The sequence below is a fragment of the Camellia sinensis genome, chromosome 10 (genome assembly GCF_055761805.1).
Source record: "Camellia sinensis isolate YWXY chromosome 10, ASM5576180v1, whole genome shotgun sequence".
In the NCBI taxonomy this organism is placed as follows: Eukaryota; Viridiplantae; Streptophyta; class Magnoliopsida; order Ericales; family Theaceae; genus Camellia; species Camellia sinensis.
Window position 1 is genome coordinate 177,539,851 of NC_138970.1, and position 25,761 is coordinate 177,565,611.

The 25,761-nt window shown below is 42.5% G+C and overlaps 1 protein-coding gene across 1 annotated transcript; it reads left to right on the top strand.

The window, feature by feature from the left end:
• Nucleotides 1–23,557: 23,557 nt before the first annotated feature.
• Nucleotides 23,558–25,156, top strand: LOC145800901 (uncharacterized). Its single transcript, XM_082890653.1, has 2 exons — nt 23,558–24,055; nt 25,124–25,156. Exons 1-2 carry the CDS (start codon nt 23,558–23,560, stop codon nt 25,154–25,156), a joined length of 531 nt encoding a protein of 176 aa, XP_082746779.1.
• The last annotated feature ends 605 nt before the right edge of the window (nt 25,157–25,761 follow it).

Sequence of the window (25,761 nt, forward strand, 5' to 3'; positions counted from 1 at the left end):
TGGATGAGAATCTGTTGATGATGATGATGATGAATAGCAGTGAGAATCGGGTGGGGTCGAGGTCATGTTCTATTGTGTAATCTTGAGCTTGTGTCAGAATCCCCTTAATATTTACATGGCATATTTAACTAGTTGTGTCAAATATCTAGACACTAATCCGACCTGCATATAAACATGTCAATGTAAATTTGAAACAGATAGCACGATTAACATTGATCATGTTTAACGGATTATAAAGCCTTCAATCAAAGAATTCGATTAAAATCAAGATAAAAATTAGGATAAAAAGAACATATAAAAAATAGGAATGGACAAACAGTAATTGCTGTTTAACACAATATTATTAAATAGAGACTAATTTGAAACTAATTACGTGAGATTGAGACCAATTTGAGCTATTTACTTTCCGTGTTATTGGGTCATGTCACTGGTTCATATTGAGAACTAGTTATGAACCAGTCAATTCTAATTTTATGTCTAATTTACTTTGTTGGTATGTCGTATCGAAAATTGTATTCTTAGAAACTAGCCTGTTATCTAAATGTGACTTTATTATGCTCAAATATCAAGAAGTGAGCATTTCAGATTTTAGATCTATCATGAAATTCCAAATGAGGATGGATTAGGATTCCCATAAGATCATGTTGTCAAAAGCCATAGCAAGTCCCTCCACAAACTAGAGGGTTCCAAATAGTTTCTCACATATTTGAGTTAGATCTCATTGTTTTCATACATTTTGCATGAGATTCTTGCTTTTTCTTTCATTGAGTCTTTGGCATGTAATGTATTTGTAGCTGTCAAAGTAGAAAAAGAGAATGAAAATAGATAGATAAGGGAGAGGAAAGGGGGGAATCAAATCTCGTGATCCAATGGGTGTTTTGAAAACAACCATACAAAGCCAATTGTTTAGTCCTGTACTCACCCACCTAGTTACTGGTGGCCCACGAGGCTCTGTGGCTTTTTTATCATCAGAAACCAGCCCATGTGCTACATGGGTCTCTCCATTTTTTTTTAATGCCTTGCAAGTACGGATGGCAATTTAAACCTGGCTCGACGAGAACCCGATCTCCCGACCTCGATTAGGATGGTTTTTTTCCAAAAAATACTCCCGTGGAGACGGGGATGATATTCGAAATTAAATCCCCGATCAGTTTCGGGCCGAGGACGGTGATCAGTGTTCAAGCCCCGGCCCGTTCCCGTTCCCGGCCCCGGCCCCGAATTTCCCCAAAGTAAAGTTACCATTTTACCCCTCTTTATATAGATATATAAACCATCCCTTTCACTCACACAACACTGTGCACCTCACACACTCATCACTGCCTCTCATCTCTCTCTCTCTCTCTCTCTAACCCGCCAATCTCCCTCTTCCGCCGATCGCCCTCCTCTCCCTCCTTCACCGATCGCCCTCCTCTCCCTCATCTACCGATCTCCACTCTCCTTCCCCGACCTCCGTCACTATCTCCGACGACCGATTGAGCCACCACAACGCCACCACTGTTTGAGCACTTTTCCTCTCTCTCTCTCTCTCTCTCGATCGATCGATCGATTTGTTATATATATATATATTAAATTTGAGCATCAGATCTCTCTCTCTCTCTCTCTCTCTCTATGTTGTTGATGATGATGATGAAAAAATCTGTTAGATCTGAATTTTTTTTTTATTTACATTTGAGCTCATCAGATCTGTTAATGGTGAACAGATCTGTATGATAATTATGAATATATCGCTCTCTACGTTGTTGTTGTTGATGATGAACAAATCTGTTGTATCTAATTTTATTTTTTTTTGTCGAGGATTTTTCGGGGTCGGGGAAACCCGATTCCTGTTAGGAGGCGGGGGCAGATATAGGTTCCCCGTTGGGGATCAGGGCCGAGGATGGGGGGATTTCCACCATCGGGGATCGGGGACAGGAGGGTGATCCCCGGCCCCACCCCGCCCCGCCCCGTTGCTATTCCTACTTGCAAGTTTGAGTTTTTTTTTTAATATTCTAAAAAAAAAGAAAATTATTTAGAGAATTGACTCACTTTTCAAACTATTTAGGGAACTAACTTGTTTTTAAAATTACATTTTCAATATGTAATTTCAAATGCGATTTCAATTGAAATCACAGGTTAAAAATATGTTTTCCATTGAAATTGCATTTTTAACATACAATTTTACCATGTCATCATAAATTGCATTTTTCAAACTGCAATTTCAAGGTAAAATTGTATGTTGAAAATGTAATTTCAATTTCAAAATTGCATTTTTAAAATGCGATGTCAAAAAGTAGATTAGTTTTCCAAATAGTTTAAAAAGTAGGTCAATTCTCTAAATAGTCTTTTTTTTTTAGAATATTAAAAAAAAAATTCTTGCAAGTTAGCTATGGTACATTTGCATAATTATCCTTTTATATATATACATATATATATATATATTAGCGGACTGCTAATAGTGTAAAAATAATGATTAAAAAAACATGTATATATAGTGTTTGTTGCTTAAGTGGTAAGGACTTATTTTGTCAAACTTATGATCTTGATTTCAAGTTTTATTTTTTTTTTCTTGTTTTTTTTTTCTTTACATAAATATCAACTACAAGGGTATTTTGAAAAATTCAAAATATGAGACACAAATATGTCAACACCACTAAGAGCGTCTCCAACGCTGCATCTTTTTTTTCATCAAATTTAAATTTGGTGAAAAGACTTTAGTTTTGGTGCTCCAACGCTGTCATCAAATCAGTATCAAATTGAGAATATCTTCAACTTTTCATCAACTTGGGGATGGCTAGAGCAAATCATCAAAATACTGTACATAATCTTTGCAGATGCAAAGCAGCAGTAGTACCGGACAACCGGTCGGATGTCTGGCTGGTTGTTCCCTCGGACGTCCACCTTCCTTTCAATTTACAGTAAAAATTTATACTGGCCGAGTGACCGACCGGATGTCCTTCTTGTCGTCCTCTCGGTCGATCGGTGATTTAATGAAATTTCATTGGAACGCTCGATATCAGATCAAGTTTTTACTCAAACTTGACAAAAAAAAAGAGTAAATTTTGGAGATACTCTAAGAGGGTGCCTCTATTTACACACCACCTTTCATCTCAAGGCGCATCACTACTCAATGCACACCTTTAGTAATTTGATAAACAAGAAATTTATTCAATATACACCGCAATCTTCCATCTTTACCCTTATTCGTACACCACATCCAGAATCTTCCATCTTTACCCTTACTCACTCACACACCCCATCCACAATTTTTAATCTTCCATATTCTACACCTCCACTTCAAAAACACACACAATGTTCCCCTCCATTCTCTGTTTCATTGTCATCCCAGAGGTTTAGGAACCAATCTAAACCGATCTCCATTCATGCTGAAGACGACTCCACTCCATTCTTCTCTGGTTCATGACCCCTTCTATGGATGCACAGTTATGGAAAAACCCGAAAAAACAAAAAAAAAAATTGTTATAAGTGTACGGAAATATAAAGTTGAGCTAAGATCAAAAGTTCGACTGTTGAAAACCGAACAAATGCTATTATATAAGTTAGGAACTTATTAACCGAACATGTGGACTATGTTCAACACTAGAAAATCGAATAATTAGAACTTGTTTGGTTGTAGATAGTCGAACATTAGTACATTGTTCAAATCTGGATATCAGAACGAATACAAACGGTTTACCATTCGGCAAGTACATGAAAACGAAAAAAAATAAAATGAAAAACTAACATTTTCCTTGCTCCATTGTTTCAAACCAATATTACCAAATACATCCATCATTCAGCCTAATCAAAATTTTCAATAATATGTATATTTTTTATTGTTTCTTTAAGGGTTTTTGATTTTTGTTTTTGGGTTTTTGGGTTATTGAGAGAGAAGATACGTAAGTAACGTTTCAGAAGAAATGTGTGTATTGTATTCATTATTATCCTTTATGATAATTTTACATAAGGTGTATATCATAGCCCTTTGTCCTTTGTGGTCATTTTACATTAGGTTAATATTGTAATAAAAAATAAACTAATTAATAGTGTGCTTTGAGATGAAAGGTGGTGTGTAAATAGAGACACCCACTCTAAGAGCCTTCACTTTATATATTAGAATATATATTCAGTCACATCTAAAGGTCTTCATTTGGTTTGAAGGTCTGCCTCTTTTACTTGGTTTGAACTTATATCTCGCGCGAGTGGGATAGTTCAAATAAGGATTCAGTTGGACATGTGCCTAGGTGTTGAAGTCTAGCTTAGCTCAATCCTATGAAACATAGGTACTCTAAAAATGGTGTCGTACGAGTACTGGATACTTACCGGGTATGAGTACACATACCGGTCCAACTGCACGCATATTGGGTACACCAAATACATGTTGGGTACAGTAGATATGTTTGGGTACGTCATAGATACAACATGAGTACGTCGTGGGTACGGACTAGATATGTTTTGAGTACAACATAGTGATTTTTTGCTTTTTATTTTTTTTACAGCTGCTAGAATTTGTTGCAATCTTTATTATTCTTCTTTCAATTTTGAAAATCATCAGGCAAATTGTTTCCAACACCCTTTACCTATGAATCATGGCTTTACTATCTTTTGCATCTTGTTTTAGACAATCAAAAAAGAAAAAAAAAAAATTATATAACTTTTTAGACAAGTTATTCTCTTTTTAGTTTTGATATTGAAACTTTGATTTGTTTGTTGGATGTTTAGCTATAAATTAAAAATAAATAAATAAATTTGACGTACCCTAGTCGTACCTGTACTCGTATCCATACCCTATTTTTTAAAGAATTTACTGTATCAGCGTATCCATATCCGTACCCACACCCATACTGCCTAGGCTCAACCCATTGGCTCGTGACACATGTCAACCTACCAACCTGGCCCACTAGCTTGACAAAAAAAGTGAGCCTGAATCTTGACTTGTTGGGTTTAGTCCACTAGCCTCTATAGGCCAAGCTCGTTGGGCAGAGCTTGGGTCTAAAGTTTTAGTCATCGGTTGGTCTGACAAAAAAATCTCATTCGGCGAGCTTCAGCACAATTTATTGGCCTGGTCCAATCTGATGCCAACCCTTATATGCAAACATGGTCTATTTTTTTTTTTTTTGATAAATATGTGAACTTTATTAGAAAAGCATCAAGAAGATGCAAAGAATACAAAAATCAAGCTCTTAAAGAAAAACTAAGATAATAAATCCTCCATATAATCTACAAAAGCCAAAATATTTGGATCAACCAACCTTGTAACCCAATTATATAACACCATAAACAACCGTCTCTCCAACCAAGCAACTAAGTGTGACACCCCTTGGAAAAACCCGCCTATTGCGTTCCATCGAAGAAGCCACATTAAACAGTGAGAAGCTATCATCCAAGCTTTCCAACGCCTTCGCCCAACCCTACTCCCAGCCCAACTTTGTAAAACTGTCGACATCGTGCTTGGCTGTACCCAAACCATGCCAAAAGTCGCAACAAGAAGCATCCACAACCTAGAAGCATCTGGGCAGTGAATAAGCAAATGATCTACTGACTCGGCATCTCCACAACACAGACAACACCAATTGACGATAATATGCCCACGTCGCCTTAAATTATCAATGGTCAGAACACGGCCTAAAGTCGTCGTCCAGACAAAGAAAGCTACCTTGGTGGGTGTACTTAAGACCAACACACATTGCCAAGGGAAGAGATCTGTAACTACAGGAACAAGCCCACGATAGAATGAAGGCACAGAAAACAGCCCTTTGGAACCCGGGCAAGCCCAAAACATCGAATCATTCCCTACACTCCCATCTCGCAACCCATATAAGAAACCCAACTGGTCCACTAACTGATCCACCTCCCAATCTTGAACAGAACGGCCCAACCGGACATTCCAAACAATCTTCTGACCCTGGCCACTCCGAACATCCCCTACCATGACCTCACAATCTTCTGCAATCCTAAAAATCAACGGAAACATCTGGTCTAAAGAAATATCACCACACCACCTGTCACGCCAGAAGTGCACTCTATCCCCCACTCCAACCTTCAACCACACCCGCCGTCAAAATTCCTCCCAACCCAACCAAATTCCTTTCCGAACACCTCGACCATAAGTCATCTCCACCCATCCTGAACACCACCCCCTTTTACCCAAACCATACTTCGCTACAACTACCTTCCTCCATAAATGCTCCCGCTCTCCCACGAAACGCTACAACCACTTACCTAACAAAACCAAGTTAAACAAGACCAACCGCCTAATCCCTAAACCCCCTATCTCTTTTGAGACATACACCCTATCCCAAGCCAGCAAATAGGAATGAAAAACCACCCCCTTAGCACCCCATAAAAAGTCTCGCTGTAACTTCTCAATCCTCTTGGCCACTGCCACCGGAATCACATGAACAGACATAAAATGAGTCGATATACTCGACAAGACACTCTTGATCAATGTAAGTCTCCCTCCTTTTGATAGGTATTGTCGCTTCCAGCCAGCTAACCTTTGTTACACCCGTTCTACCACTCCATGCTATACCCCTCAAGCCTTAAAGGAAGCTCCCAACGGAAGACCTAGATACGACACCAGCATCAAAACCACTTTACACCCCAAAATGGTCACCAAAGTAGGCAACCGAGCCACCTTTCCAACTGGGATCAATTCAGACTTAGAAAGATTAACCCGCAAACCTGACACAGCCTCAAAACACAACAACACACACCTAAGATGTCCAATATGGTCTACATCCACATCACAAAATATAAGAGCATCATCTGCATAGAAAAGATGCGAAACAAGCACTGAAGCAGGGCTCGAACCCACCTTAAATCCTTGCAGCAAACCTCCATGAGCAGCCCTGGACAGCAAACGTCCCAAAGTCTCCATAACTAGAATAAACAACAGCGAGGATAAAGGATCTCTTTGCCGCAAATCGCGATAAGTAGGAAAAAATCCTGCTGGAGAACCATAGACCAAAACAAACATCCATACAGTGAAAATGCAATAATGAATCCATCGTCTCCAAGTAACCCCAAAACCTATCTTGTCCAATATATACAGCAAGAAACCCCAACTAACATTATCATAGGCCTTCTTAATATCTAATTTGCAAATGACCTCCTCATTCCCTTGCCTCAACCTCGAATCCACACACTCATTAGCCACTAATACTGCATCCAAGATTTGCCTGCCACCTACAAAAGCATTCTGAGACTCCGAAACCACCCCCTCCAACACCCCTCGAAGCCGATTTGCCAGCACCTTTGCTAGCAACTTATACATACTCCCCAAAAGACTGATAGGTCGAAAGTCCTGAATATCCTCTACCTCGCCCTTCTTTGGGATCAGCGCGATAAAAGTGGCATTCAAACTCCTCTCAAACTGTCCCGTCCGATGGAACTGCACAAACATAGCCATAACATCCTTTTTGACCACCCCCCAATAATGATGGAAAAAAGATATGGAAAAACCGTCTGGCCCAGGCGCCTTATCTCTAGGTATACTCCGCAGCTCTACAAACACCTCTTCTTCCATGAAGGCCCTCTCTAACACAAAACAATCCTCCTCAGAGATAGCATCAAACAAAACCCTATCTAATCGCGGCTGCCAAACATCCTCATCTAGCTGAAAAAGATGCTCATAGAAGCCCACTATAGCCCTCTTGATCTTCTATGATGTGGAAGACTCTACCCCATTGACCCGTATCTTCCTCACCTGATTCACCCCGCGATGCACATTAGCCATACGATGAAAGAACCTCATGTTTCAATCTCCGCCTTTCATCCACGAGCATCTAGATTTTTGGTGATAGCTGATCTCCTCCATACGAGCCACCTGCCTAAAGTCCCGACGAGCCATATCCTCTCCAGACAAGAGACCCACTTCCTCTTTTTCATCCAGCCCTTGAATAACTGCTAAGGCGTTAGCTTTCTGAGTCTCGAGCCGTCCAAACACCTCCCTGTTCCACTGCTTCAAATCAGACTTCAGGAGCTTAAACTTCTGAGCAAGGCGGGAACTGGGATCTCCAAGCACCATATAACTGTCCCACCACCCTCAAATTGTCTCGCCAAACCCTTCCGCATGAAGCCACATATTCTCAAATCAAAACGACGTCAGACCACTCATAATCCCCCCCACTATCCAATAAAACTGGCCAATGATCAGAAACAAGCCGATGCATCATCGATTGTGACACTTGTGAGAAATGCTCCTCCCAATCTCTAGTAACCAGGAATCTATTTATACGGGACATCACCCTTCCCCTAGACCAAGTAAAACCACCCCCCAGTAATAGCAAATCCACCAAACCCAACTCATCAACAAATAAAGAGAAAGCCTGAATGGAGCCTGAAACTGATCGCCCTTTTCTTCTCCGCCATATAGCGCACTACATTAAAATTACCCCCCACATACCAAGAAACCCCCCATCGAAAAGCTACACAATGTAACTCCTTTCAAAAGCTAGCCCGATTCACCCACCTCACGGGGCCTATATACCCCAGTGAAGGCCCAGTGGTAATCATCCGAAATATTACGAAACAAACAAGATATCGAATAAGCCCTCATTTCCTTATCCTCTTTTTCCACCACCTGTCGATCCCAACATAGAAGAACACCCCCTGCAACCCCCATTGCTGGCAAGACAGTCCAATCCGCGAAATGCCCCCCTCCATAACTCCCTGACAGTCTCTTTCCCAATGCACTCCAACTTTGTTTCCTGAAGACATACCACATCTGCTTTAACACTTCTCAATGAGGATCTTACCGAAACCCTCTTCTCCCTATCATTCAAACCACGCACATTCCAGGATAAGATTTTTAACTGCATGGTAACAATAATTGTTCACTGCGACCCTTTCTAACACCACGATTGCCCCTTTCTTTGTGCCAATCATAATTTATCGAACACTCCTATTTATGCAGCTCCCTGGAATTTTTCGTGTTTTGACCTCCCGATGGCATCTCCTCCTATAATGGAGCACCTTCTCTCCAAGATTCTTCTATAATCGAGAATGATTTTAGAGCCTCAACTTCATGACCCTCAAAAGAAACACCCAAGAGCTGACTAACCTCATGGATGCGAGATAACACCCAAGCCGAGACCTCCTCAGGCTGCGGAGGAACAGCTCCCTGAAAATCCACCCCGATCACAGAGTCAGCAAATTCCTCACCTACATACACTACCTCTGTCTTAGAAATCACTACCTCTGGTCGAACCACTAAAGCCAACTTCTCTATCGAACAGACCAAACGACTATCCAATGCCTCTACCACAGTCCCCTGTTGTCGATCGTCCAATGCCTCCCGAAAGGTCACACTCTTTGTTGGCAATCCAGTTCATGCAAACTTCCCAAAATAGCAGTACCGTCAGCCTGCCGAAGATCCAGTGAAGAGCACCCCACACATCCTGCCAGTTTTCGCATTGCGAACATGGATCATACCCCACAGTCAACCACCTATCTAAGCCCAGACCCATCATGCTGCACTTTCGACATAAAAGAAGCCGATGAGCTAATCGAGTTCGGGTCAGAATGACTAGACCCACTGCTTGACCTACTCCTAGATCCACCAACCTGGCCTTACTGGCCTAAAACATTAAGCCCATTGTTCACCATACTGCCTTCTTTTATAGCCCAACAATGTTAACCCATAATGTGGCCCACAACAGGTTGTACCAAAGGATTACCCAAAATATCAAGCCCATTGGGCACCACTAAACTACCTTTTTTTATAGCCCAACAGTGTTGACCCATATCTTGGCCTACATTTTGGCCCACAACAGTTTGGGTTGATGGTTGGCCTAAGGAACCGGTACTTCCCCGATTGGGCCTTTTTCGGGTTGGGTTGGCCCGTTTACCCTTACCTTTAAATTCACGCCCAAATCTGTGAAGATAATCACTAAACCCCAAATGGCGCACTGTATCCCCCTAAGTACACCTAGATCTGGGGATTCCAAACCAAAACCATTGTCCACACACAACTCTACTGACAATGCTACACACTCCACCGACGACCTAACCTCCACCCACACTGGAAGAGTGAACTGCCACGACCTCCACCGAACCAAAATGTGTGGCGGTGTCGATTCAGAGCTCCGTACTCTTAGCTGAATACAATCCAGATCAGCCATTGACTCGTCTGCCGCTACAAAACCACCACACCGGTCACCGATGTCACGGTACACTATTTCACCGCGAAGATGTACAGGAAGGCCTATCACACGAAGCCAAACACTCTTCTCCAGAGCTGGTGCTTGACTGGAAACACAAAGAGCCAAAGGCAACCACCATTCCAAGTTCAGATCGCTCCTCTCAATAGTCCACCGCTGCCTCATCAGAGTCTCTGCCTCATCCTTAATGGTGAGCACAAACAAGAAAGCCTGGTTCCCTAACAGATGTACCTCCACCTTGTCTGAAGACTGCCACCACCGATTAACCCATGCACGCATAGCCCTCAAACCAACTCATCCCTCCATTGTACCCACCAAAGATCTGTCCAGTAACCTGAACCATCCCACTTCAATACAAGGTGTCGCGAAGTCCTCATCAGAAACGACCTTACCTAGGGAAGCTTCTAACGGTACCTCTTTCACCATCGCAATCTTGCCTTGCAAACTAGCAAACCGTTTCACTCATCCATCCCCCATTTTGAAACCCTTCAGAACCAAGGCCAATCTCTCCTAACCATCCCCATAAACCGACATAGGAATGAAGACTTGCTCTCTATGGTCTCCCACAGTCACCACCAGTTGGACAGACGACCTTTCTCCACCCTCCCATGAACCCACACTACTAAACTTTGTCTATCTCCACTAAGGCGACCCAGAAACCGCAGATGATCTGGTTCTTGCGAGGCCATCCTTAGGCCTCGTTTGGAAACATGTTAATTTAGTAACTTTTTGGCTATTTGACTAAAAGATGAGCTAAAAAAAATTAGTATGTTTGGGATGACTTTTTGACTTTTTACGAAAAGATGTGCAAAAAGTAGAGAGAAAAGAGAATCTTTAATTTTTTAGTATTAGTTATTAATTTTTTGATTTTTTTAGTGACTTTTTAATTATTTAACTAAAAAAACTACTTGCCTAACGAGGCACAATCCAGCATATTTCAAAGCCAACCAAAACAACAGCCTGGTGGAGACCCTATCCTCTCTCCACAATTGATAGACTATGACGACCAATGGAATCCACCGATGACTCCTATAACTCGAACGTACGACCGCCAAAAAAGAGGATCTGCTGGCACAAGCCAATCTCTTTCGCTGCACATAGCATCCTCAATTTTTAATCACAGGAGTATATGGAAAATCCCTCAATTCTGGAATCCAAACAGACTTTTCATCTTTTGGCAACAATCAATGAGCCTCCACCCATTTTCCTCTAGAAAAATGCTTCGGACCCCCACTGGAGGTCGACCCCCAGTGAGGTGGCGCACTATAATTGGGTAAAAAAAAACTGTCTTTTTTTTTTTTTTTTTTTTTTTTTTGAGTTTCGGCCAGTGGGGGCTCGCCACCTCACTGGGGGTGCGACCCCCACTGGGGGTATGCAGCAAGACTCTTTCCTCTATTGCACACATGGTCTATTACTTAGCTTTTCAAAAACAATGTAAAACGCATAAAGTTATATGAGTTCAACTTGTATTCTTTTTGTTGTATAAACAAATTAGTTTAAAAATTCAGTTAATTTTTTGAACTTAGCTCGATAAGCTTCTATGTTTATAAAAACCAAGTTACTCATGTTTATCTCATTAAAAATTAATTTGAGATCTACTTAAAAATAAATAAATTAAACTTAAGCCTCCGTTTGGGAAGTGAGTTGGCTTTTTGGCTTTTTGGCTATTTTAGCCTGGGCTATTTTAGCCTGGTTTGGGAAGGGCTTTTTGGCTTTTTGGCTTTTTTGGCTTTTTTTGTGAGAGAGGATTGTAATGATTATGGGTTGGATTTGATGTTTTGTTTTTTGTGGCTAAAATAGCCTATTTTGTTTTTTGTGGCTATTTTAGCCAAAAAAGCTCAAAAAAGCCAATCCCAAACAGAGGCTAAATACATTTTGAAACGCATTAAAATTTCAAGTTAAACTTGAATAACCTTTAAATCAACTCTTTTTAGTAAGATTTATTACAAAGAGTAGCATTGTTGATATTTTAATTTGTGTTGGTTTCTCAATCCTTTGTAATCAGTTTAAAATAAATAAAATAAATAATAAATAATAAAAAAATATAGTTTTAGTTTTGAAGGAAAATACAAGTATTTGGCTATTTTCTGAGGAGAGATTTAGGATTGTCCATTGGCTATTTTCTAATGGTTTTGATTTATTTTATTTTTCCCATTTAAACTTAACAAACCATGAAAGCAAAAAAATATGAAAACAAATAAATAAATTAAACTAGTCCAGTTGGTCACAACCATTACATTTCACTAAAAAAATCAAATGTTAAATTTTATTTACAAACAAGACCATCCAAATTACTATCCCGGATGAACTTAAAATAAAATTATAAAAATTATAAAATTTTAAATATATATATATATATATATCTCAACTTCTAATATAGATTACAGCTAACATGGATAGTGTGAGTGACCGTGGCAAACGAGGAAGATACACATTTCAGGGGAAAGTCTATAGTACATTTTGTTTAAAAAATGTATGGTACATCGAAAATCAATGGCTCAGATTGAGCCACATCATTAAAAGTGACCTGGTAAGCAGGTCACTTTTTATAGTTATGAGCCAAAATCATATTTGTTCATAACTAGAATCAAATTAATCATAACTTAGTTATGAGCTCTCATCACTTATCTCATAACCATATCTCATAACCAGCACCATTTTGTTGATAACCAATATCACATATTTCATAACTACAATCACATATCTCATAACTACATCTCATAACCAATATCCTTTAGCTCATAATCACACCACTCTAATCATAACCACTATCACATATCTCATAACTATTAATCACATATCTCATAACTACTACTCATATAGCTCATAACCACATCTTATAACCAATCCCCATAGCTCATAACCACATCTTATAACCAATCCCCCTTTGACTCATAACCAACATTACATATCTCATAATCAACACCCTTTTGCTCATAACCACATCACTTTGATCATAACCAATATCACATATCTTACAACTAATAACCACATATCTCATAACCAAACACCCTTTTGACTCATAACTACATTACTTTGCTCATAACCAAAATCACATATCTCATAATCAACAATCATATATCTCATAACCATTACCCACATATCTCATAACCAACACTCTTTGGCTCATAACTAACATCACATATATCATAACTACTAATCACAAATCTCATAACACCCTTTGGCTCATAGTCACACCATTTTGATCATAATTAACATCACATATCTCATAACCATTAGTCATATATCTCATAATCAATACTCTTTGGCTCATAACCATACCACTTTACTTATAACCACTAATCACATATCTCATAACCAACATTCTTTGGCTCATAACCACACCACTTTACTCATAACCACTAATCACATATCTCATAACCAACATTCTTTGGCTCACAACCACACCACTTTACTCATAACCACTAATCACATATCTCATAACCACATCTCATAACCAATACCTTTTGGCTCGTAACCATACCATTTTGATCATAACCACCATCACATATCTCATAACCACATCTTATAACTAACATCATTTTCACCCATAACCCCTAACTTTGATCATAACCAACACAAAACCACTAACCACATATCTCTATTTTAGATTTATTTACTAAATACAATAAAAAGGGTAATATACAAACAATCTACATTTTAAAATATTTATATACACATAGACATACATATAAATAATTTGACTAAATTTTAATAAAAAATGTGTTGAAAAATTTTATCTACGATTCACTACAAGAAAAGTGGGCTTATGAGACGGAACTTTTTGCGACGGCACAACTTGCCGTCTCAAGCAAAAAATGTGACTTTTTGAGACGGCATAACTTGCTGTCGCCAAAAAATGTGACTTTTTGAGACGGCACAACTTGTCGTCGCAAAAAATAGAGTATTTGTGATGGCAGAAATTGCCGTCGTAAAAAAAAAATAGAGTATTTGCGATGGCAGAGATTGCTGTCGCAAAAAAAAAATAGAGTTTTTGCAACGGTACTAGCTGCAGTCGCAAAAAAAAAAAAAAAAAAGTTTTTTGCGATTGTAATACGTACCGTTGCAAAAAATAAAATAAAAATAAAAAAATATATATATATATATTGTGGCTTTGAGATAGCTTCATATATATATAGTCATAAAATGGTTTAAATAAATGCAACGGTATTTTTCTGTTACAAAAAAAAAATAAAAACGACGTCGTCTTACTCTTTTGAACATTTCTCTTTTCACCCATTTTTTCATCTTTCTATCTCTCTTCTCTCTCTCTCTCGCACTCATCACTCTTCTTTATCTCTCTATGTCTCTGTCTCTCTTCTCTTTCTCTCTCTCACTTATCACTCTTCTCTGTCTGTCTCTCTTTCTCTCTGTGTCTCTTGTCCATCTTTCTTCTCTTTATCTCTCTCATCTCTCTTCTCTTTATCTCTCTCGCTCATCTCTCTCTGTCTCTCTCTCGTTTATCTCTTTTCGCTCTTTTCTTTCTCTCTCTCTCTCTCTGTCTATATCTTTTCATCCATTTTTTCATTTCCATCTCTTTCTTCTCTTTCTCTCTCTCTCTCTTACTCATCACTCTTCTCTCTCTATTTGTCTGTCTATTTGTCTCTCTCTCTCTCTGTGTCTCTCACTCATCTATCTCTTCTCTCATCTCTTTTCTCTCTCTGTCTCTTTCATTCATCTCTCTTCTCTTTATCTCTCTCGTCCATCTCTCTTCTCTCAACCTCTCTCATCTCTCATCTTTCTCTGTCTCTCTCGCTCATCTCTTTATCTTTCTCTCTGTCTCTCTATCTTTCTCATTGTCTCTCTCGTTCATCTCTCTTCTCTCTATCTCCATCTGTCTCTCTCGTCTATCTCTCTTCTCTCTCTGTCTCTTTTCTGTCTCTCACTCTCTATCTCTATCTCTATCTCTATCTCTTTCTCTTTCTCTTTTTCTCTCTTCCCCTACTATGTTTGCGTTGCTCACTCTCTCCCTCCCGTCTTCTCTATTTACTGAGCTCCCTCTCGATTTATCGATCCACTACAAGAAAATGCACTTTTAGCGACCACTTTGTCTCTCTCTCGCTCATCACTCTGTCTCTCTTTCTCTCTCTCTCTCTCTCTTTCTCTCTCTCTCTCTCTCTCTCTCTCTCCTTTATCTATCTCTCATTCATCTTTCTCTCACCACCCATCTCCTCTACCACCTTCACCACTACTGCAAACGCCATTCCACTACCACCACTACTTCCACTGTCGCCACTTCACCTCTACGACTACCATGACTACTACCATTGCCACCACTCCACTACCGCCACTACTACTACTACTATAACCTCTCATCCACCGCCGCCACTCCATCTCCCATACCACTACCACAACTTCATCACTAATCTCCTTCGCCATCACCACCACCACCACCACCACCACCTCTTATCCATCACTTTCACCACTACTGTCGCTCTATTTCCTCTACTACAAAAAAATTGTTTGGTTATGATTTTTTAATAGAGTGTTGAATTGAGTTTTGAATTGTATGTGGAATTGAGTTTTGAAAGTTTGATGTGACATGTGAAATAAAAAAATTTGTTTGGTGATGAGTTTTCAAAATAGTTTTCAAAACTTAATTCAACATATAATTGATAATCAAACACACAACTCATAACTTCATATCCGTATTTTTGATCAACAGTCATAACCAAACTATTTTTAAAATACTCAACTAAAAAAATGTTTTTTTTTCAATTAATTGTTTTTAAGTAATTTTTTTGAATATTTTTTTTTTCAAATCATTTTTTTTTTCCAACAACTTCTATGTCAATTATTTTCTGTCAATTAATTTTTTAGGCCTGTATAAACATTAAAAATATTAAAAATATTTAGAAAATTAAAATATTAAAAATATTCTGAAAATCTAAACCTAACAAAACCTCAATTTCCCCCCTATTTTTTCCCCGTCTTTCCCAATTTTTTTTCATTTCCTTTCAGGTTTGTAGAGCCCAAGTTTCGGAGCCCTAACTTTCGAAACAACACTGTCTCTATCTCTCTCTCACGGAGGCAACGACGAGCAGCGATAGTGGTGGCTAGCGACGATCGGCGATCGGCGACAACGGCGGCGAGCAGCGATCGAATCATCGATTCGAAGGTATTCTTCTCTTCTCTTCTATTCTCTTCTTCTCTGCTCTTCTCTTCTCTTCTCTTCATTGCTCTATGAGATATGTGATTAGTAGTTATGATATATGTGATGTTGGTTATGAGATATGTGGGTAATGGTTATGAGTAAAGTGGTGTTAAAGGGTGTTTGGTTATGCTATATGTGTTAGTGGTTATGAGATATGTGGGTAATGGTTATGAGCAAAGTGGTGTCAAATGGTGTTTGGTTATGCTATATGTGTTAGTGGTTATGAGATATGTAGCTAATGGTTACGAGCAAAGTGGTGTCAAAGGGTATTTGGTTATGCTATACGTGTTAGTGGTTATGAGATATGTGGGTAATAGTTATGAGCAAAGTGGTGTCAAAAGGTGTTTGGTTATGCTATATGTGTTAGTGGTTATGAGATATGTGGGTAATGGTTATGAGTGGTTATGAGATATGTGGGTAATAGTTATGAGCAAAGTGGTGTCAAAAGGTGTTTGGTTATGCTATATGTGTTAGTGGTTATGAGATATGTGGGTAATGGTTATGAGTAAAGTGGTGCCAAAGGATGTTTGGTTATGGTATATGTGTTAGTGGTTATGAGATATGTGGATAATGGTTATGAGTGGCTATGAGATATGTGGGTAATGGTTATAAGCAAAGTGGTGTCAAAGGGTGTTTGGTTATGCTATATGTGTTAGTGGTTATGAGATATGTGGGTAATAGTTATGAGTGGTTATGAGATATGTGGGTAATGGTTATGAGTAAAATGGTGTCAAAGGGTGTTTGGTTATACTATATGTGTTAGTGGTTATGAGATATGTGGGTAATGGTTATGAGTGGTTATGAGATATGTGGGTAATGGTTATGAGCAAGTGATGTCAAAGGGTATTTGGTTATGCTACATGTGTTAGTGGTTATGAGATATGTGGGTAATAGTTATGAGTGGTTATGAGATATGTGAGTAATGGTTATGAGCAAAGTGGTGTCAAAGGGTATTTGGTTATGCTATATGTGTTAATAGTTATGAGATATGTGGGTAATGGTTATGAGCAAAGTGGTGTCAAAGGGTATTTGGTTATGCTATATGTGTTAGTGGTTATGAGATATGTGGGTAATGGTTATGAGCAAAGTGGTGTCAAAGGGTGTGGTTATGCTATATGTATTAATGGTTATGAGTTATGAGATATTGGTTATGTGACTAGTGGTTGTGAGATATGTGATGTTGGTTATTAGATATGTGACTAGTAGTTATGAGATATGTGATGTTGGTTATGATCAAAGTGATATGGTTATGAGCAAAAATGTGTTAATTATAAGATATGCGATTAGTGGTTATGAAATATGTGATATTGGTCATGACAAAAAGGTGTTGGTTACGAGATATGTAACTAGTGGTTATGAGATATGTGATGTTGGTTATGACTCAAAGGGATTGGTTATGAGATGTGGTTATGATGTATGTGGGTAGTAGTTATGAGATGTGTGATTAGTGGTTATGAGATATGTGATATTAGTTATGACAAAAAGGTGTTGGTTATGAGATATGTGACTAGTGGTTATGAGATATGTGATGTTGGTTATGACTCAAAGGGATTGGTTATGAGATGTGGTTATGAGATATGTGATCAATAGTTATGAGATATGTGATATTTGTTATGATCAAAGTGGTGTTGGTTATGAGATATGTGATTATGATTATGAAATATGTGATGTTAGTTATGACTAAAATGGTGTTGGTTATGAGATGTGGTTATGAAATATGTGATATTAGTTATGAACAAAATGGTGTTGGTTATGAGATGTAGTTATAGCTAAGTTATGATCAATTTGATTATAGTTATGAAGAAATATGATTTTAGCTCATAACTATAAAAAGTGACCTGTTCAGCAGGTCACTTTTAATGACCTGGTTATGAAGTAATATGGTATAAGTAAATAATTGAATATAACTAAGTTATGAGTTAATATGGTGATAGTTATCACTAATATGGTATAGGTTATGATATAAAATCATATAAGTTCATAACTAAATGTATGATACACCTAAATGTACCATAGCATCACCCTATATAATAAATGCAATCGTGAAATTATTTTTTTTCTTATCCATATGATTAATAACAAAAATGAACTAAAAAAAATCAAAAAAATTACTGAAAAAATTAAAAAGTCTATGTTATTCAAGGGTAGCTTGTGGGGAAGCCACTAAGGCAAAATTATTATTTTGCCCTTTAAATCAACTACCTAAAAGTTAAAAAGTCAAAAGGGTAAAATTGTCATTTTAATTTTGTTACAATATTTTATTATACATCTTTTCATAAAAAGTCAAAAAGTTATTCCAAATATACATTTTTTTTTTTAATGTGAATTAAAACCTTAAAAGGTAGCCCAATGTGATAATGTCAAAACTATTAAAGTAGTGGTATTTTTTCCCAACTTCACCCGAAGATAAAACATGCTTATGACTTGAGATTAATTACAGAAGTTCTACAAATCCATAAACAAAACTAGAAAATTATCCAAAATTTATAAGCTAATGTCAAGATTCGTTCACGGAAAAGCCCACAGCAACAAAATTACATGTACTCCCTAAATTTGAATTTATTATAAGTTTCTAGTTTTGATTGATTATTGACATGGATAGGCCCACAAGGCACACGGCCCACGGTAAACCACCCCGAACCCAGTGCTTGGGGCCAATGGCACAACCCGGTTGCTTGGGTGACAAGGCCCAGAACAGCTGGAGGCCACCTAGACATGAAGGGCCAACGGCATTTAGGCACACGGCAGGTGGGACACGGGCCACATCAGCAGACAAAGATCTGCAGAGTTATTATCACAACACATCACCATTAATGCAACCCATCACAGCATTTATTACAACAGCACTCCCCGCCGGAACAGAGCCTCCATCACCCTAAACAAGATGAGCTATGGCACAGGCTTTCGGCGGAAAAAGCACGTCACAAGAGACAGGAAAAATGATGACCAAAGGATATAAGCAAGGATAAGAGGAAAAAAAAGAAGGTTAGGTTGCTCTCTCTCTTGATCTCTCGATATACAGTCTTTTCATACTCTGCTCTTCTAATTCTTGCACCGGAGGGTTCACTGGGGGACTACCCCGTTCCCCCCCTGAACTTGCTTGCAGGTCATCTGACGGAGCCAGCCTTCCTGAGCCGGAGTCTGGAGAACCTGGGCCGGTCCGACCCATCCACCCGGGAATCGATACATCATCAGTTGGCGCCGTCTGTGGGAAATTACTGGTTTATTCGCGCGGTAGTAGTGTTCACTACCGCCGGAGCCCTCCCTTCTCACTATCACCTCTCCTTTTTGCCCATCTAGGTGCATGGTCACGACTAGGTCCATGGCTTCTCACCACAATGCCTCCGGCCACCAAACAGACCCCTCCCACCCAATCAATCCACCACAATACATCATCGAGCTCACCAACAGCATTAACCGCATGGCCGAGCAAAACCAGGCCCTGATCAATGCGTTACTCCAAAGAAACCCCCCCGTTCCACCTCCAAACGTTCCCCCCAACCAAGGAACAGCCCCAGACCATCCCGCTCCACAGCCCCCTCCACCTAACCCAGAAGGTTCGCAGCACCTTCCTCCCCAACATGAAAACATACCACCTCCACGCCCGCCGGTTGCAGTACTGACCCCTGAGGGGGAAGCTAGCAGCGTCCAGCCTCCATTGGCCGACCATGGCGACACCACCCCCCTCTGGGACGCTGAAATCCGAGCTATGAAACTCCAACTACAAGGGGTCATGCAGAACATCCAGCACAAGCCCTCGGCCACCGCCAACTCACCTTTTGTTGCCTCCATCCGCGACAAACCATTGCCTGCCAAATTCAAGATGCCTACCATTGACTCCTTCGATGGCACGACGGACCCAGTCGACCATCTGGAAACCTACCGCACCCTCATGGTCCTCCATGCCTTTCCTGATGAGATCATGTGCCGAGCTTTTCCAGTGACACTAAAGGGATCAGCTCGGCTGTGGTTTAGCCAGCTACCGGCGGAGTCCGTCTCCGCCTTTCAACACCTCAGTGACTCCTTCCTGAGCCATTTTATTGGAGCCCAGCGTCAGAGGCGCCCGGCCACCCAGCTCCTTAACATTCGTCAGACAGAGGGGGAGTCGCTCCGCAGCTTTGTCACCCGTTTCAATACCGAAGCCCTTCAAGTAGCAGAAAATGACGACAAGGTCATCCTCACCGCCTTTATGGCCGGCCTGCGGTCGTCTGACTTCCTCTTCTCCCTCTCCAAAAACCCCCCAACCACCATGGCAACCCTACTATCCAAAGCTCAGAAATACATGAATGCTGAAGATTCCCTGGCCGCTCGACAAGAGCCAACCCCTAAAAATCCGACTCCCAGAGAGAAGAGGAAAGACTCCGAGCCCAGAACCGCCCAGTATAATGACCACCCCCCCCGAACTGACCGATCGATTCCGACCCGACCGCCCGGTCGGTTCGAGCGGTACACCCCTCTCAACTCCCCTATGGATCACGTTCTAAACCAGATCCAGCGGGATTACCCCCTCAAATGGCCCCTACCGTCCCGAAGCCCTTCCACCCGGAAAGATCAGTCCAAATACTGCCGTTTCCACCAAGACCATGGCCATACCACCGACGAGTGCATTAACCTCAAAGACCAGATCGAGACCTTCATCCGCCAGGGCCGTCTCAGCCGATTCACAGACCCCCGTCCCCCACAGCGACAAAGAACTGACCATCCCAGGAACAATCGCCGACGCACACCGCCCCGCAATCCAGACCCACCAAACGAAGGCCGCGATCGCCCCCCACCACAGCCTCGACCTCCGGGCAATCCCCCCCCACCAGTCGGCGAAATTAGAGTCATTTCAGGAGGCCTTGCTTGCGGGGGGCCATCCCGCTCCGCCCAGAAGGCAGAACTCAGAAAAATCAGACAAGGCTCAGACAAAGCAGTAATGACGGTGGACCGACCTCCCAAACAGTCAAAACAATGGATCGAACCCATCACCTTCACTGATACCGACTGTGCCGGAGTCCGTTACCCACACGATGACCCCCTTGTCATTTCCGCCATCCTCTCCAACTACAAAGTCAGACGAGTCCTCATAGACAACGGCAGCTCTTCGGACATCATCTTCCTCAATTGCTTCCGCCAACTCAAGGTTGGGGAAGAGAGCCTGTCCCCTCTCCAAACCCCTCTGGTCGGCTTCACCGGAGACCGAGTGACCTCCATCGGCTCCATCGATCTGCCTATCACCATCGGTGAGCACCCGCGGCAGACCACTAAGCTGCTCACCTTCCTCGTGGTCGACTGCCCCTCCGCTTACAACATCATCCTTGGCCGCACAGCCCTAAATACCTTCCAAGCCATCACTTCCACATACCATCTGGCCCTGAAATTTCCCACCGACCTCGGCGTCGGAACCGTCAAAGGCGAACAAACCACAGCCAGGGAGTGTTATGTCGCCTCACTCAAAGAAGTCAAGCTAAAAGAGGCCATGATCATCGAAGGGCTTGACGTCCGAGACGAGGACGAGCTGGTCAGAGGTGAACCTGTAGAGGAACTTGTTGAAGTCAACATTGATCCCACCAATTCAATCAGAACCGCCAAGATCGGCAGCCAATTACCCGCTCAAGCCAAGGCCGACCTTACTGCCCTCTTAACCGAGCACAGAGATGTATTCGCCTGGACTCATTCTGACATGCCAGGCATCGACCCCTCCTTCATAACCCATCGCCTTAGCATCGAACCCCATTTTCGACCCCACCGCCAGAAACAGCGCATCTTCCATCCGGAGCGCAACACCCTTATAGCCGCCGAAGTTAACAAGCTCCTCGAGGCCCAATTCATCAGAAACGTGGACTATCCTAGGTGGTTGTCCAATGTGGTCCTCGTCCGAAAACACAATGGCAAATGGCGGCTTTGTGTCGACTACTCGGACTTGAACCGAGCATGTCCTAAAGACAGTTACCCCCTCCCTCGCATAGATCTGTTGGTCGACGCCACCGCCGGTCATCAAATGCTCAGCTTCATGGATGCCTTCTCTGGGTACAACCAAATCCTAATGCACACATCCGACCAGGAGCACACATCATTTATTACCGACCGCGGTACTTACCATTATCGGGTAATGCCGTTCGGATTGAAGAATGCTGGGGCCACTTATCAGCGGCTGGTTAACACCATCTTCCATCACCAAATAGGCCGGAATATGGAAGTCTACGTCGACGACATGCTAGTCAAAAGCAAATACTCCTCCGACCACCTCACTGATTTACGAGAAACCTTCACCACCCTGCGTAAGTACCAGATGAAGCTCAACCCAGAGAAGTGCGCGTTCGGTGTAGGATCTGGCAAATTTTTGGGCTTTATGGTCAGCCAACGCGGCATCGAAGCTAACCCTGAGAAGATCAAAGCCTTGGTCGAGATGCAGTCACCTCGGACGGTCAAAGAAGTTCAGAGGCTCACCGGCCGAGTGGCAGCCCTTAACCGCTTCATATCCCGCGCGACAGATAAGTGCTTGCCCTTCTTCAAAGTCCTTCGGCAGACCTTTGAATGGACAACTGAGTCCGAAGAGGCCTTCCAACAGTTAAAGCAATGCATGGCCAACCCCCCCCTTCTCTCTCAAGCAATCACGGGAGAGCCTCTCTTTCTCTACCTAGCAGTATCAGAAACCGCAGTCAGTGCGGCTCTCCTCCGAGAAGATGGCTCAGTCCAACGACCGGTCTATTACATTAGCCGAGCTCTCAGGGGCGCGGAACAGAACTACCCCTTGCTGGAAAAACTATCCCTGGCCTTGGTCATTGCCTCTAGACGACTCCGCCCATACTTCCAAGCCCACTCCATAGTGGTCCTCACCGACCAGCCCCTGAAGAAGGTCATGCAGCAACCGGAACTCTCAGGCAGATTGATGCAGTGGTCAGTAGAACTCAGCCAGTTTGACATCTCTTACCGACCTCGGACAGCAATCAAAGGGCAAGCTATAGCTGATTTCATCATGGAATTCACTAAACCGACCCCGACCACCACACCCCCGCCCTTACCAACTCTAACAGAGCCAGAAGACCCTCATTCCTGGACCCTCAATGTCGATGGGTCGTCCCGAAGAGAAGGAAGCGGTGCCGGCATCATCCTCACCTCTCCTGAAGGCGGTCACTTCAAATGTGCCCTCCGTTTCCTGTTTGAAGCAAGCAACAATGAAGCCGAATATGAGGCATTATTAGCAGGACTCCGCCTCGCCAAGGACATAGGGGTCAGCCACCTCCGAGTCTTCAGCGACTCCCAACTCGTCGTCGGTCAAATGACGGGGGATTTTGACGCCAAGGACGATACGATGCGAGCCTACAGAGACCTGGCACTCCCTCTTGCTCGCCTCTTCAATACCTTCCACATCAAACATATTCCTCGGGCAGACAACTCCAAAGCAGACGAAATGGCTCAGCTGGCTTCAGCTGACCATCCTACTCTCAGCCATGACGTCCGCATAGAATACCTACACCACCCGGCCGTTTCACCGAGTCTACAAGCTATACAACACATTCAAAATGAACCTATCCCATGGGCATCCGACATCCTCCTATTCCTGACCACAGGAGCACTCCCAGAAGACCAGCAGCAGGCTTCCAAAGTCCGATTCCGAGCGTCCAATTACGTCATCATCGACGACATATTGTACAAACGCGGTTTCTCCCGGCCATACCTACGCTGCCTCAATCCAGCGCAAGCAACTTACGTAATGCAGGAAATCCATGAGGGGATTTGTGGCAATCACTCAGGAGGCAGGTCCCTTGCCCAGAAGGTACTCCGTACTGGGTATTTTTGGCCAACGCTCAGTCAGGATACGACTGATTTCGTGCTCAAATGCGACAAATGCCAACGCTTCGCCAACATCCCTCATGCTCCTCCTACAGAGTTAATCACACTCTGCAGTCCTTACCCGTTTGCCAAATGGGGGATTGACCTGGTCGGTCCCTTTCCCACCGGTCGAGGTCAGACCAAATTCGCAATCGTTGCCATCGATTACTTCACCAAGTGGGTCGAAGCTGAACCCCTTGCCACAATCACCGAGCGGAACACAACCAGGTTTATCTGGCAATCGATCATTTGCCGATTTGGCATCCCTCAAGCCATCATCTCTGACAATGGCAAACAATTCGATAACGCGAAGTACAGAAAATTTTGTGCAGATCTCCAGATCCAACCGTGCTTCTCCTCCCCCGGTCACCCCCAGGCAAACGGCCAAGTTGAAGTCACCAACCGTTCCCTTCTCAAAATCATCAAAACCAAGCTCGAAGCTGCTAAAGGCCTTTGGGCCGAGGAACTGCCCAATGTACTCTGGGCTTACCGAACCACTGCTCGCACCCCCACCGGCGAAACCCCTTTTCGTTTAACATATGGCGCTGAGGCGGTTATCCCGGTAGAGGTCGGCCTCCCCACTCCTAGGGTTTTACACCCGGATCTGGCCTCAGCCGAAGAGCTCCATCGAACACACCTCGATCTAATCGAAGAGCTCAGAGAAACCGCTGCTGTCAGATTGGCTTCTTACCAGCAGAAAATGAGAACACACTACAACCGCCGAGTCCGACCTCGAGAATTCTCCGTCGGGGATCTTGTCTTACGAGAAGTGACTCTCGCCACAAAGAATCCAGCCGAGGGCAAACTGGCAGCCAAATGGGAGGGCCCCTACATCGTCAAAGCCCGACCACGACCAGGCACTTACCGACTCCAAGACATGGAAGGCCGAGACCTGCCCCATCCCTGGAATGCAGAACATCTGAAGCGTTACTATCAATAAGTTCATATTTTTATATTACCAATATTGTTGTATTCCCCTTTTCTTTATATATAAAGCAAATTCCGATTGCAGATCTACACTGTCATAATTCAAATGTTTGTATGACGATCCCAGCAACTCAAAACTTCACAACCTCGGCCAACCTCAGCACTTCAAAGCCTCGGCCAGTCCGAGCACTTCAAAGCCTCGGCCAGACCGAGCACTCAAAGCCTCGGCCAGACCGAGCACTCAAAGCCTCGGCCAGTCCGAGCACTTCAAAGCCTCGGCCAGTCCGAGCACCTCAAAGCCTCGGCCAGTCCGACCACTTCAAAGCCTCGGCCAGACCGAGCACTCAAAGCCTCGGCCAGACCGAGCACTCAAAGCCTCGGCCAGTCCGAGCACTTCAAAGCCTCGGCCAGTCCGAGCACCTCAAAGCCTCGACCAGTCCGAGCACTTCAAAGCCTCGGCCAGTCCGAGCACCTCAAAGCCTCGGCCAGTCCGACCACTTCAAAGCCTCGGCCAGACCGAGCACTCAAAGCCTCGGCCAGACCGAGCACTCAAAGCCTCGGCCAGTCCGACCACTTCAAAGCCTCGGTCCTCGGCCAGACCGAGCACGTCAGAGCCTCGGCCAGACCAAGCACTTCAAAGCCCCAGCTAGACTGAACACTCGACCAAGCACTCCAAAACCAAACAAGGCTACATCTTTTCACACTTGGTCACATTTTTAAACT

Bases quoted from the DNA above. Each gene is read 5' to 3' on its own strand.
- LOC145800901 (XM_082890653.1), top strand. From the start codon at position 23,558: ATGACGGGGGATTTTGACGCCAAGGACGATACGATGCGAGCCTACAGA. The intron at 24,056-25,123 runs GTACTCCGTACT...TTCCGATTGCAG, and splicing joins GCAGGTCCCTTGCCCAGAAG to ATCTACACTGTCATAATTCA.